This window comes from Rhipicephalus sanguineus, chromosome 6 (genome assembly GCF_013339695.2).
Source record: "Rhipicephalus sanguineus isolate Rsan-2018 chromosome 6, BIME_Rsan_1.4, whole genome shotgun sequence".
Lineage (NCBI taxonomy): Eukaryota > Metazoa > Arthropoda > Arachnida > Ixodida > Ixodidae > Rhipicephalus > Rhipicephalus sanguineus.
Genome location: NC_051181.1, coordinates 157191695 through 157205622, shown reverse-complemented (window position 1 = coordinate 157205622; position 13928 = coordinate 157191695). Strand labels below are relative to the sequence as shown.

The 13928-nt window shown below is 42.1% G+C and overlaps 1 protein-coding gene across 4 annotated transcripts in view; it reads left to right on the top strand.

The window, feature by feature from the left end:
- The window catches only part of LOC119396853 (dystrophin), a 296880-nt gene that overhangs the window by 271242 nt on the left and 11710 nt on the right, over positions 1–13928 (top strand). For all 4 annotated transcript variants that reach the window (XM_037664197.2, XM_049417260.1, XM_049417259.1 and 1 more), the window contains 12 exons: positions 2691–2863; positions 3719–3987; positions 5339–5499; positions 6318–6452; positions 7107–7332; positions 8060–8120; positions 8247–8308; positions 8459–8533; positions 8986–9190; positions 10829–10917; positions 11833–12163; positions 13023–13134. In XM_037664197.2, coding sequence (XP_037520125.1) covers positions 2691–2863; positions 3719–3987; positions 5339–5499; positions 6318–6452; positions 7107–7332; positions 8060–8120; positions 8247–8308; positions 8459–8533; positions 8986–9190; positions 10829–10917; positions 11833–12163; positions 13023–13134 — 1899 coding nt within the window. The remainder of the gene's footprint in view (positions 1–2690; positions 2864–3718; positions 3988–5338; positions 5500–6317; positions 6453–7106; positions 7333–8059; positions 8121–8246; positions 8309–8458; positions 8534–8985; positions 9191–10828; positions 10918–11832; positions 12164–13022; positions 13135–13928) is intronic.

Sequence of the window (13928 nt, the reverse complement as noted above, 5' to 3'; positions counted from 1 at the left end):
CTAGTTGCCAAAAGCGCCTACCGCATTCTGACGCACAAATGACTGATTATTGGCCAGCTGGCCAACATCATCGCCACCCACTGCGCCGCACTGTTTCCGAGCTGTCTGAGCCGCCCGTCTGTCGGCCGTGCCGGATGCGGCATCGAATATCATCGCGCTACGCGGGCGCCTGCGTTCCTTCGCCGAGCCGGCATCGTCGGTTTGCCGTTTCGTTTTGCTCTGTTGTCGTCCGGTTAGTTACCGAACCACTGACCACAAGGCTCGCAGCTGTGTATTGTAAGCTTCAACACTTCATCAAAGAACCCTGTGGCTTTGTGCAAGCTGAGGCTGGTTCTGTGCTGAGGACCCCCTCTGGCCGGCGATTCGCTTCTCCCGGGATTGACTCGGTAATTGCATGCTGTGTACCGCTTTTGTTGGTGCTACCCACATGGACGAATGACCGCATTTCGATCAGTTTTCGTCGCTTGTACTGTGCACCTGATACAGAACGAGCAACCGAGGCCACCATCAAAGATCCAAAACATGGGGAAGATTATATAGCTGTCCGTGATCATAATTGTGTTCGGTTTTATTCCTCGTGGTGAACGTGCACCATCTTGACAAAATTTGTCGTCCTTCGACGTCCGGTCTCTGCTGTTTTGCGTGCCTCGAGACCACAAGGCTCTTAGCTGTTACTGCGCTTTTGTACGAACGTCTGAGTTATTTGTGCCTACCAGGGGCGTAGCCAGAAATTTTTTTCGGGGGAGGGTTCAACCATACTTTATGTATGTTCGTGCGTGCGTTTGTGAAAAATTTCGGGGGGGGGGGTTGAACCCCCCCCAACCCCCCCTTTGGCTACGCCCCTGGTGCCTACGTCTTATTTGTTTACGTCTTTGTAGCACGCCTGTTCATAGTTGACGTCTCGCAACGGGTAGTGAAATATTTCTCATTCCGCTTACTTGGCCGTCGTGTGTCCGCATCAGGGTCCGGCAAATGCTGTGCGAAGTGCGAAAAGGGATCTTATAGGCGGAATGTCCTGGCGCCACATTCACGTGACGCTGCCTACATTCTGCTGCGCTCGCTCGCTGCGTCCATGCGCCCTAAGCTGAGATGTGCGCTGTCTATCGGCAAAAATGCACCTCTTCACTTTTCAATTAAAAGGATACCATGACGGAAGCAGCCGGCAGCTTCGCCCACGTCAGCTGCGAGCTTTACTCACCCGAATGTCACATCTCATCTATAACCTGTCCACGTTGCAGCGACTCATCGTAGCATTCGTGCCTTCTATGAAGCACGAATCTATTACACCGCATAATAACGCAGGAAGCCTGATAGCTGTGTATCATAAGCGCTGCTGCTCTGATGTGATAAGTGCATGCGTGATATGCTGTGGTAGGTGCATGTGTGATATGATAAATCGTATCACATCGTACTTTGCTGAATTTTTGAACGCTTCATTTCAACTTTACTTAACGTTGGGCAGTTCTTTTTTTTATTTAAGCTACAACAGTTACCAACGCAATGCTCATCACCTAAGCCGCTTTTTGGCATCGCCCAATTCTTTGTGGTCGCGAGCTTAGTACCTCTGCCTGGTTCCTGTAAAGCTGGCTTCCTCCTAAGGTAGAGGACACTGCGGCGGTGCATGATATTCAGGGGCCTAATCGCCGTTCGTATCCTTGAAATTTTATTTAGGTTATTTTTTCTTTTTATATTTTTTTACAGTTTTATGGTTCTCGAAATTGGGGCTGCGTATTTCCGCCGCAACGTAATTGAAAGTTATGGGATATTCAGAATAATTAAACTTTATGGCTGCCTTCAGACAGGCAGGCGTTATGTGCGTTCTTGTTTGCATGTCTGCATGCAGAAACGTGGGCAGTCCAGCTTGAGCACGGAAAAAATGTAGCCGGTCATTAAGCGTCTCTGCGGAATTGCGTCAACCATTCTGTGTTATAGTTTCACAGGCCTTTACGCCCTGCAGAAGTGAAGGAAGCATGTTTATGGCACACCGAGGCAAAATGGCAAATCGCGTTGTTTTTCGCCCATCGTTTTCTTTATGCGAGTGCACTAGACTGCAGTACTCATCTTTCAGTTTTTACATTTTGTTATAATTATACACGCGTTAATACTCTTGGTAAATAAGATTGTTTCATTGTGAAACAAAATGGTCATTTGTTTGCTGTAGGAACACTCGCTTGAATGCGTCGTAACGCCATCAGTTATAGCATCTAAGTGAAAAAACAAAATAAACATTCCTCTTCTGGATCCCTGTGGTGTAATGTTTGCGTGGAACTTATGTTTATGCACTCATTATGCCAGGCTCGTAACAGGATGGGGGGGGGGGGCTTGAAATTTTGATGGAGGAGTAATGAAAATAGGTGTTTTTGACAAATAGTCAAGGTTTTCAGCAAGTGCCCCCCCCCCCTCTCTAAGAAAAATTCCCGGCTACAGGCCTGCATTATGCACATGAAGAAAAAGGTGCTGCTGTGTGTTATTGTGCCGTTAGATGCTGTTGTTGTGTGTGTGTTGTATGTCAGAATATGTTAATATTACTTGTATGCAGGGAGAACAGCTTTGTGATGCTTTGTGCATTGGTATACAAAGCTTATTGCTGTGTCATGTCTGCCTTTTTTTTTTCTGTTTGCTTTTTGTACCTATCGAACTGTCCCAAGTCATAATGTATGCATGCATTAATTTTTTTTTTCTTTGTTCAGGAATTGCAACGTGAGATAGACACTCAACGAGACCTGCACCTGACGATAAACGAACGCAGCTCTCATGTGCTGCAATCTATGAACAGGCCTGATGAGGCTCACCACCTTCACAGGAAGCTCGATGAAATGAATAGCCGATGGAATAATTTAAGAATGAGGACCGTATCGCTGCGGTAAGTTTATTGTGCCATGCCTTGAAGGTTCCGGATCACATTGTAGAGCATGCAGTATTGTAGTGCATGCCTTTGTCTTAAATGTCATAACCATTTTTTTTTCTGAAGCAGCCCGGTACACTAAGCGTCACTTTACTTTCCTATTTTATTTTTCTGTAAAGTTGGCATCACCATTTTTTACAGGATACTTTTAGCAGATTCTTTTTCACTGAAACGTTACCTTAAATGGCACATCAATAGTACAGATGGCATTCTTCATGAGCCTTGCATAAGTGCCCTTGTGACCAGATACTTCACCCTGATTCTTGCCCACATTTATGAGGCAAATAAATTTAAACTACTTCAGAAAACCTAATGTTTTTGTATGTACAGACGGGTCCACTGTTAAAGGGAACACTTGCGTGCAGGGCATGTTTGGATTTCGCCCTCTTGCAAGAACATGGTGGCTTAGAGTTGCATAAAACTACTGTTGGTTGAAAGTTCTGCCTCTTTTTGACAGACTTGTGCACTGCATGAACAATGTTTCCCTGTCCATTTGCTGCTAGAGGACCAGAAAAATGAAAGGTGCTCATTGGAGTGTTCCCTTTAACAGTGGACCATACTGTACATTAAGTCCTTACCTCCTTGTGCATTCACCCAGTGTATCAAATACACTTTAATGGACTATGCACACTCTGGTGATGTATTATGTTGTTGTTCCATGCAAATCAGTAATCAACCTAAAGAATTTTTTTAAGGCCAGTATTTCACATTCAAATCAACTTTTTTGTGCTCTAATGGATGCCACTTATGTTACGTTATGGGCACTAATGGGGATATTGTGACCAGGGTATCTGTGTTTGTGTTGCTTTTCAGAAACCGTCTCGAAAGCAATGCTGAACACTGGAACCAGTTACTGTTATCGCTACGTGAGCTGACTGAATGGGTGATCAAGAAGGAGACAGAGTTGTCGGCACAGCCAGCCATTGGCGGGGATGTAGCCACCATCATGAAGCAACAGGAGGACCATCGAGCTTTTCGGAGAGCTGTGGATGACAAGCGGCCAATCATCGAGAGCAGCTTACTTGCTGGCCGACAGTACATAGCAAGAGAACCTCCTCTCTCGGACACAAGTGACTCTGAAGGTCAGCATGTCTTTGATTAAATATTAGAATCTGTGGCGTGAGAGCATAAAAATAAAAAACTCACAGGATCCCTCATACATTCGCCTAAGACGACTCGAAGACGAAAGCCATCTTCTTCTACTTCTTTTCTTCTCAGTCGATGTATTAGTCCATCCCTGCCCCCCTTCTTTTGGCACCTAACTTGGTTTTGCATTGCTCCGTGGTCGACCCACTTTTGACCATGTGATGATGTCATGTGAAGACATTATTATGATGCCGCAAAATTTTGACAATCCATTACGCCATGATGACATCACCATATGATGTCATCATGGGATGATCATTTTTTGCATCACTCATGTTGTCGCTCTCGACGCGGGACGCAGATGCTGCCGATGGTCAGTTTTTGCATTTGATGAGGCTTCTGAGGCTTTCTCCTTAAAGAAAAAAAGTTCACTTAGCCGGGGGCATTGCCCTCGGGCTCTATTTTCTCTGGACCAAAATAAAGTTCTTGCCATGCCATGGGCAGATACTTGAGCTCTAATGAGAGATCACAGCTAGGGAAGCTTCAATGGCCCATAAGTATTTGCTTCCTTCATAGCGAAATTATGACACTCATTGAAAGTGGCCATACAGGTTTTGCAGTTCATAAACTATCGTGAAGTGCTGCTTACGGATGCGAACACGCAGCTATAATTTGCACAATATGGAAGTCAGAGCGGGGTGGTTTAAGGGGACTGACAAACCACAGTACTGACCACGCACACCACCTCAGTACAAGTGGCTGCTACTTAAATAAGTGGAAATCCTAAGACGATGTCAACTATTATTGTAGTCTGCCAATAACATGCCTATCCCCACAGAGGACCTGGTCCTCCCTATTTCACTGTAAAGGACTTTCCATGCATACACTGAAAGTGAAAATCTTTTTAAAACAGATTTGTTTCTAAATTTGTTAATTGAAAGATCCCACATTGCTTTTAAAGATACCTTGATGGGAATTGCATTTACATCATTATCAAGTACAGTCTCCTAGATGTGATGCCATTTGACTGTGGATCTCTTTTCTTTGTTGATGGTTTTCTAGCAGCAATGGGGGTCAGGCATAAGGGTATAATCATGTGCAATTTCTCACTGGGCATCTATGCCACATAATCAAACAATTCATGGTTCATTACTATAATCCACAAATCAATTTTTACAGGTGACATCCTCACGAACTTCTAGAAATTCAATATTTGAGTGACTATGATGGCACAAGCATTGCCAGATTATTATAGAGTAGATTGTCTTAAGGCTGATGCACCAGAATATCAGGGATTGTGTATTTGCTCAGAAAACATTAAAACTATCTTTTTTTTCTTTTTTGCAGCCAAAGATTACGATGACAGCCGGGGTTACAGAAGTGCTGATGAGCAAGCTAGGGAGATTACGCGCAGCATTCGAAGAGAAGTGAAAAAACTGGCAGACAAGTGGAATGGCTTCTTAAGCCACACTGACCAAAGACAAATGAGGCTGGATGATGTACTTCATGTAAGAACACTTCAATGTGACTTCCTTTTTGCTTTAATATTGGATGACATATACTGCTGTCACCTCTTTTTCGACTCTAATGCACTCACTTCCTTTCACTTATTAGTGGACATGATGGCTTATTACACAAGCTTCCTGCTGTCTTTTTTTTTTAATTTTTCCATTAGAAATAGATGCCTGTATCCTTTTTTATTTCCAAGAGGGGACAGGTAAAGTTCTATAAAGCCTTTTAATTTACCATGAAGCAGAATTCTTTACCTAATTTAAGCACAAGGTTTCGAGTTTGGTTCCCTGTTGCTGCTGCCACATTTTAATGGATACGAGATGCAAAACTGCTCTTGTTCTCAGGTGTGCGTTAAGAAACTCGAGCGGTAAAAGATTAATACAGAGTTCCGTACTACAGCGTGGCTAGTAAATGGATGAAAGAGTGAATTTTGAGGGCTCGTTTCTCTGTTTAACACAACCTTAATTAAATTAAGATTTTAATTAAGGATGTGTCTAGTAGTCAGATTGTAATTTTGGCATGTAAGACCGCAGGAATACTAATATTAAAATTTGTCAAATTTTCTCTTTCATTAGTAATAAACAAGTATTCTAGAAGTGCGACATGCGTAAATTATAATTAATAACCCCCTCAATATATGTTGACATCCCTTTGTGTTTTTAAGTACGCTTTTCTTGCTTTATTTCAAATTACTGCTGTAGCTCATCTGTCCTCGACATAAACCCTCACATTGGCAACAACTATGCATGTATGTGCTGTTTAGCTGCACATTTTCATTATACCTTACTTACTGTTCATTGTATTTCGCTTGCAGAAGATGCAGTCTCTACAACGAGCAATGGATGACCTTAGTGCTCGACTTCAAGTTGCTGAAAGTGCAAAAGCCCAATGGACTCCTGTGTCCGAGTTCCTCCTTGACCAGTTGGCAGGACAAATTGACGAATTAAGAGTGAGTGTAGCTTCTCATCAGTGTTTGATGCAGTCAAAGCTCGCGTCCTTCCTTCATAATAAGGAAAACAGGCATTCCAATATTGAAGTAGCAGTGGTCATAATTAATATTACAATGAAGAATTGTAGTTAGGCGTGTCGCGTAATGCATAGAGCAGATATCTGGTCATCTGTTAATACAAACAAAATGGTTGCCAATGGAGGGGAAACTGCAAACAGAGGAAACATAGATTTTGTTGGATTTCCTTCCAACATAGGTAGGAAATTTTCCGGCACAAGATGAAATTAGCTGAAGGTGAGTAAACTGGGTCATGATTCAAGTTACCCGGCTTCACTCAGGCTTGGATCTACCTGCGAGTTTGAGTTCAGTTGTGCAGCTGAGTAGAATGTTGATTAGTCTAAATTCAAATGCGCCCTTAGTGAAAATATGTATGTTTTTTGATGAATTTTAGCTAATTCTGTTTCATTCCAACCTATGCATACAAGACAGTGGTAACTGAAGGTCTCTGGGAGAGGCCATGTTCTTGCAGTGGACATAGCATGGGCTGAATATGATATCGACTGTGATGGATGCAAACATGCTGGTGATTGTTCTGTCTTGTACCTTGTCAGCTGCAAATAGGTTCAATGCTCGCATATTTCCCTGTGGCTGCAGGCATTTCGGGATCGGCTGGCTCCACTGCAGTTGCAGGTGGAATCGCTGAACGAGGCAGCCGGTGCTATCACGAGCTGTGGAGTTCTGCTGTCACAAGGAAACCTGAATCGACTGGATGAGTTAAGCAGCCGCTGGCGCCTTCTGCAGGTGGCCATTGATGAGCGCCGTCGACAGCTAGAGAACACCTTGCTCGATCAGGGCTCACAGCAGCAGCAGTTCCTCAATGGTAAAATGTTTAACATGCTACTACAGTTACCAGCACATTAATTTAAGTGACCTCAAAAATAGGTCATGCACTTGCTGCAGTACTGTTTCTACACAAAGCATCAGATCAAAATGAGATTGCATTTTTTGTTCCATGACTTCCGTTAGATAACCTTGTGTAATTGTTTGCACGGCTTGTTCAGTGTCTTAGTTGACAAACTGCAGCAAAGACACTGAACTGCAGCAAGACATTTTTGTAGTGTATCACTTCTTCTTTGGTGGTGTCTACATACAACTGCGGTTTTTAACTTTTGCACAGAATTTGTGGAAGCAAATAAGCCAAGGCTTATTAACTGTGGGACTAGTGCTGATATTGAATAGTTAAGGCACATTGCAATTAGTGATGCTCATGTCTTGTCTCTTATATTAAATTTTTTCATTCATTTCTCTTGTCTTGCAATGTGGCTTCGAAGCAGAACTTGTGGCGGAAGGATGGTTTGCTGAGCTAGTTGCTAATCCATTTCCTTGTGGTGAACAGCCACATCTCTGTCAGTGCTATGTGTGTCTTCACTTCCTTCTTTGAGTCACTTCATAAACTGCCTACTGCTGTTCTGTTTTCTGTAATAGTTTAAGGGGCAGTAAGGTGAACGTTCATAGGCTGGCCTATTAATCAGGGCCATTCACAAGAAAAACTTCTTGACTTGTAACATTGGTTATTGGTGCTAACTGTACTATTCTGTTCATTCTAGCCTCTGTGGAGCAGCCATGGGAAAGAGCTGTAGCCGGAAACAAAGTGCCTTACTACATCAAGTAAGAAGGGTCTTGCTTTGGAATTGACTAAAGTACAACTTACGGTTTCTGGCTGTCCTGTTTCGACATTTGTGTTATTGACTCTGTGATTGTGAATGCTAAAAAACCGTTTGCTCCATTTTCCAGCCATGTTACTGAAACCACGCATTGGGATCATCCTCGTATGTTAGAACTGATGGATTCTCTTGGTAAGAAATGCTTCACTTATTCAATCCTTTACGATTAGTCAAAATGAGGTCTTCATGAATTTTAGTATGCTACTGGTGTACTGCGCACAAGCAGCTATGTGTAAATGAAACGTGCACAGTGGTTTTCATGTGAAATTTTCTATTTTTCAGCTGAATTCAATGATGTCCGGTACTCTGCATACAGAACATCAATGAAGATCAGGACCATACAAAAAAATCTTTGCTGTGAGTAATTTGTCAGCAATATCTCGCCTCCCTTATGGAAAACCGCACATTCTGAAGTTTCCTTTTTTTTGAGGCACAGCCTTACTGTTTTTTTGTTTTTTGTTTCACTAATAGGTGAAGCACAGTTGCATGCTTCTTTTAAGAGTACTTTGAAAGCTATGTAAATAAACTATGTATATTGACCTAGCAGATCTTTCCATGTATGTAAGGCAGGGCTGAAGGCATAGGCAAGCAAGGAGACAAGCGCTGTGTTGTCACATGTCGTGCACTGTTTTTGGTATATATAATCGGACAAACTAGGCCAAACCATCATCACACCGTCTTGTAATACTATAGAAACGTAATAAATTAGCTTTATTTGTTCGCGTCTTGCTGACAAATTTACATAATCTTGGTAATCTGTTATCACATCTGAAGCATGGTCCGATGCCTTTGTTATTTGTTCATTCTAGTGGACCTGGTCTTTATGAACAATGCTATCAACGCATTTGATCAGCATGGCCTGCGAGCTCAGAACGACAAGCTGATTAGCGTGCCTGAGATGATCACTTGCTTAGCAACCATCTACGAAGGTGTGGCCCAGGAGCATTCCAATTTGGTGAAAGTGCCACTGTGCATTGACCTGTGTCTCAACTGGCTGCTCAACCTCTACGACACGTGAGCTTCTTTGTCACACCTTTTGTTATAGTCTGTCATTCCATATACTGCACGTTATACGATTGTAAAATTATGTAAAGCAAGGACTGTCTCTATGAAGAGTGAGTGATTATCGCACCTTGTAGGAGCATATGATGTCCAATGATGCACTTGAAAAGCCAGTGACAGCTATCTTTAGGTTGAGTCAGTCAAGTGCTGACCCCTATGATTTACCTTGATGCATTTCACACATCTCAGCGTTAGTATTGAGGCATTTTAACTGTTTACGCGTTTCTCATTTGTACTTGCGTTATGGCATTCTTGAAAGGAAAGGAGAAAGGGATAAATTGAGTGATTCAGACTACTATGGCAACTCATATAACCAGAACGATGATGATATACTTATTTTCTTGCTGATCTCTCTGTATCTTTCATTGGACTTCCACACTAATGAAGTAACAATGATCATCATTGTTTGCTGTATGTCACACAAGAACAGAACTCACTACAGCACATTTGTCTTGTACTTAAGCTTGCATTGGATGTTTTGCCATACTGCTTATTTTCTCGTTGGTTCCGGTTAGCCAATACCATATGGTAGTTACTTGTTAAAGCACCATTATTGGTTTCTGGAGTAATCACTTTCTTATCAAAGAGCACAAGGCTCCTTGAGCTCAAGCCAGTTGGATCATCTACAGTTGCCATTCTGATTCTTTAGACCATGATAGACCACTGGCTCACATGTTCGTAAATTGTCCACGGACCACCTTAAGTGTTTTGGTGTAGAACATGTGGGCATCGGGCTTGCTGCGTCCCATCCGTAGTTAAAGCAAGGACGATGGAGATTTCAAGTCACAACAAAAAAAACAATTTATTTAGCACTATGATTCATACGGCAGGGTCGGCCCAGGGACACTTAGTAGCAAGGCGAAGACCATTATCGGGCAGCAGCAATCAGCCAGCACAGGTGGCAGCATCCGTGCTTCTTGGTGGCCAAGGCACCTCTCTCCCAGGAAGCGCGTAGGCTGCCCCTCTTAAAGTGCGCAGATGGGCCACGCGCACCGCCACAGCGCAACACGTGGTGCTATCTCTAGATAGCCGGTGCGCGTGGTTCTCACAAACATTAGACACAGCATTGGTGCTGTAAAAAATCAAAGCACATTATGTACTTCAACTTTCAAGGTTATGTTTCAAGTTGATCTTAGGTTAGTTTCACTTCATGGTCAATAAAAGAGGTGATGCTCCAACTTTGGTGACACCGGGACCTCCTGAAGATATTGAGAAATGTCACGTTTAGTTTAGTGCCAGCGTTGCTTTTTGCATGTGCTATGTACCGAGTCAGCATGGTCTGGCACAGATATTTTGTTGTAAATGCCATCGCTGGACATCTTGCTAACATTCTTGATTAGCAACTTTCGTCAGTAGCACAACTTTGGAGCACTCCAGTCCTGTTTTCTTCCTATGTACTCTGAAATTCCCATTTTCCACTGCACAATAAACAAACTTTTAAAAAATGTAATGGTAATTTCTCAATTTCAAGTTACATCTAAATATTTTGTTTGTGACACCATGACAAGGCACTGAGATAGTATCTGTGAGTATCACCACATGCCAGCCATTCCAGTAACTAAACATTTTCTTTCTTCTTTTTTTTTTCAGTGCTACAAGGACGGGGTACATAAGAATCCTTTCATTTAAGGTGGGGATTATCCTGCTCTGCAGGGGTAATCTTGAAGACAAATTCAGATGTAAGTACTGGCCATGGTCATGTGTCTTTTAAATAATTCAGTTGTTTTCACAGCTTTAAACACAATTCAGAGGCACGAAAAGCTTTTCTTAAGAATCGCAAAACACTGTGGACATGTATGGCTTTGCAGGACTGGCTGATACCTGATGGATTGTTTAATTGTACAATTTAATTGATCAGTTGGCACATAAATAGTGGTAGCGCTTGTGTGTCAAGAAACATTGAATTAGCGCAAGTAAACAAGGGAAGCCTCAGCTAAGAGTGAGCATTTCAACAAAAAGATTTTTTCTCATTCTTTTTCACACACTCTCGGGTCCCCTTGTGCCTTCAATACCTTCAGGCACTAGCTCAAGCAAATATTTTTTACAATAATTGATTGTAAGACATAGCTCGATAGCATAATTTTTAAGTCTGTGATAGTGCCTTCATAGTGCAGTATTTTATTCCTGAATGTAGGTGCAGTGCATATTGCATGTTACATATTCACTGCCTAGTTAGTCTGCTATGCACTAAAATTTGTCGAAGACATAGTTCCAGGAACCTTAAGAAGCATGCAATAGCGCTTTAGAATGAATCTTATTTTGCCTACCTAGTCAAATAATTTATATAATCATCAATGATAACCAATAAAAAGGTAGCCTATTCAGTGACTGTTGTCAGTGTAGTCTGGATTAATTTACTAATGAGAGCCTGATTGATATCAGAAAGAGATTTACTAATATATGTTGTGCTCAAAGCAGTTCAATTAAATGCGTGTATTTGTTTGACTTGGTGGTCATTTTTCTTTTTCATCCTGTGTTACACTAGTTTGTAGTAGTTGTCATGATACCTTAGTGCTACCAGGATCATTTTATTCTCGGAGGAATACTCTGCCACTAACCAATGCCATGTTCACCATCTCGTGTCGATCTTGCAGACTTGTTTCGGCTCATTGCGGATGGTAACGGCTGTGCCGACGAACGACAACTGGGCCTACTGCTCCATGATTGCGTGCAAATTCCGAGGTTGCTTGGCGAGATCGCCGCTTTCGGTGGCTCGAATATTGAGCCAAGTGTCCGCAGCTGCTTCGAGATGACGGCGCCAGCTGGTCGACGAGAGATCCAGGCATCGCATTTCCTGAACTGGCTTCTGCAGGAACCCCAGAGTTTGGTGTGGCTTCCCGTACTCCATCGTCTGGCTGCTGCCGAGACAGCACGACACCAGGCCAAATGCAATGGCTGCAAGCAGTACCCAATTGTTGGGTTCAGGTAGGCACAAAAGTGTTTCTACGCGCAAACAATTTGTTTGCTTTCTGCTTCAGCTGCAATTAGCCCAGTGCTCTGCAAGTTTGCTAAAATGATAATATTATGTGAGACATATGGTGTCCTATAAGCAAGAGGCCTATAGTGCGCACCTACAAATTACAGCCTATGAAAGCAGATGAACCATGTGGCTAGCTTTAGTTATTACCGACTGACTTTTCATTTGGTATCCTTCAAAAGTGAGAAGGTTATGAAATGAATTTGACATCTTTGCAGTTGTAACTGTCAATTTGCTGACATAATCTTTCATATATTTTTGTGCTTGTATACTTCGATATTAGTAATGAAAATTAAATTACTTCTGCTTTTTCTCTTCTGTTCTTTATTGTTACTTATAAATTTAGGGCTGTTGTATTCACATTACTCACCAATAGGGAAGTTGTCACACAGTAATATTCAAACAGCAATTACTCTTTTTCAACTGATTTCACATTGATTTGATAGACTGCCATCACTCTGGTGGTGTTGTGAACTTGCATAGCTATCATTGAACCCCTATTTCTATAGCAATCATAACCTCAGGGGAGATATTCTTTACATGGATACGATATGTCTTTATAAACTGTTTCAGCAAGCTCTTTCATGTTCGCACTTAACCGGCTTGATAAAAAATATGATGTAAAATGCTGTAGAGGTCACATGCTCGTGAAGAAACACACCCTCCCAGGGTTGCATCTTTTTATTGTGGATTGAGATTCCTGAATATTATTTATTTTTGATGAAAACGTCAACTTCAATAACTGCAATAACTTAATATCCAAAATTACCGGTCAGCATGAAACTCATCGAAGGTCTGCTGTTCTAGGTACCGGTGTCTCAAGTGCTTTAATGTGGACCTCTGCCAAAGCTGCTTCTTTTCGGGAAGAAAAACCAAGAACCACAAAGTTACCCATCCAATGCAGGAGTACTGCACCACGGTGAGTTTTGGCTTTTCCCATTTCTAAGTAGCTCTCCTTCTTCAGGAATATGGAAATGAAATAAGGATGGCAATACTGCTTTGAACGTTCCACATCTTGCCCAGACGTCATAGATATCGACGGCTCTGCTGGGGCCTATATTTTTCTTCCTGGGACGTCCTCCAAGAACCAGAGGTCAAACTTTGCAGTTTTCATAACTACTACTCCGCCACTATAGACCAAATGCAGAAAAATATTTCCAAATTCATGGCATCACATCGACATGCTCCCACTGAGATTCAGGCATAAAATTTAAAAATACAAGACACCTTCATTTTTTCTCTAATAACCAAGTACCGCTATGTTTTTAAAAACACAAAATACTTCATCAGTCTAAACTAATTGTCTCCTTTCTGCGTCCATTTAACAGTGAAGCACACTGTACTCTTTTCTTCAAAAGAACCGTATACTATGTATACCACGGGTATCCAATTCCATAATGTGCATCCTAGTCGCCTCACAAGCACTTGGGGTCGGTTTTACAAGGCATTGTTTGTTATTGTTATGATCGTAGCAATTTTGTTTTTGCTTTTGAAATCGTCAAATATGCCCTTTCAAGTTATGTCATTGCAAATAAAGTATCGTACAAGCGTTTTGCTGTGTCTGCTATATGGCGTCATATTAAACTCACTGTCAGTCATTCTGTCTGCCCCTGGCATCTTTCTGCATTTGTGTTTGTCATGCTTATCATGCTATGTGTACATAGTCTGCATTTGGCACATTTGTTAACAACTGCACTGTTGTATTTCCCATGC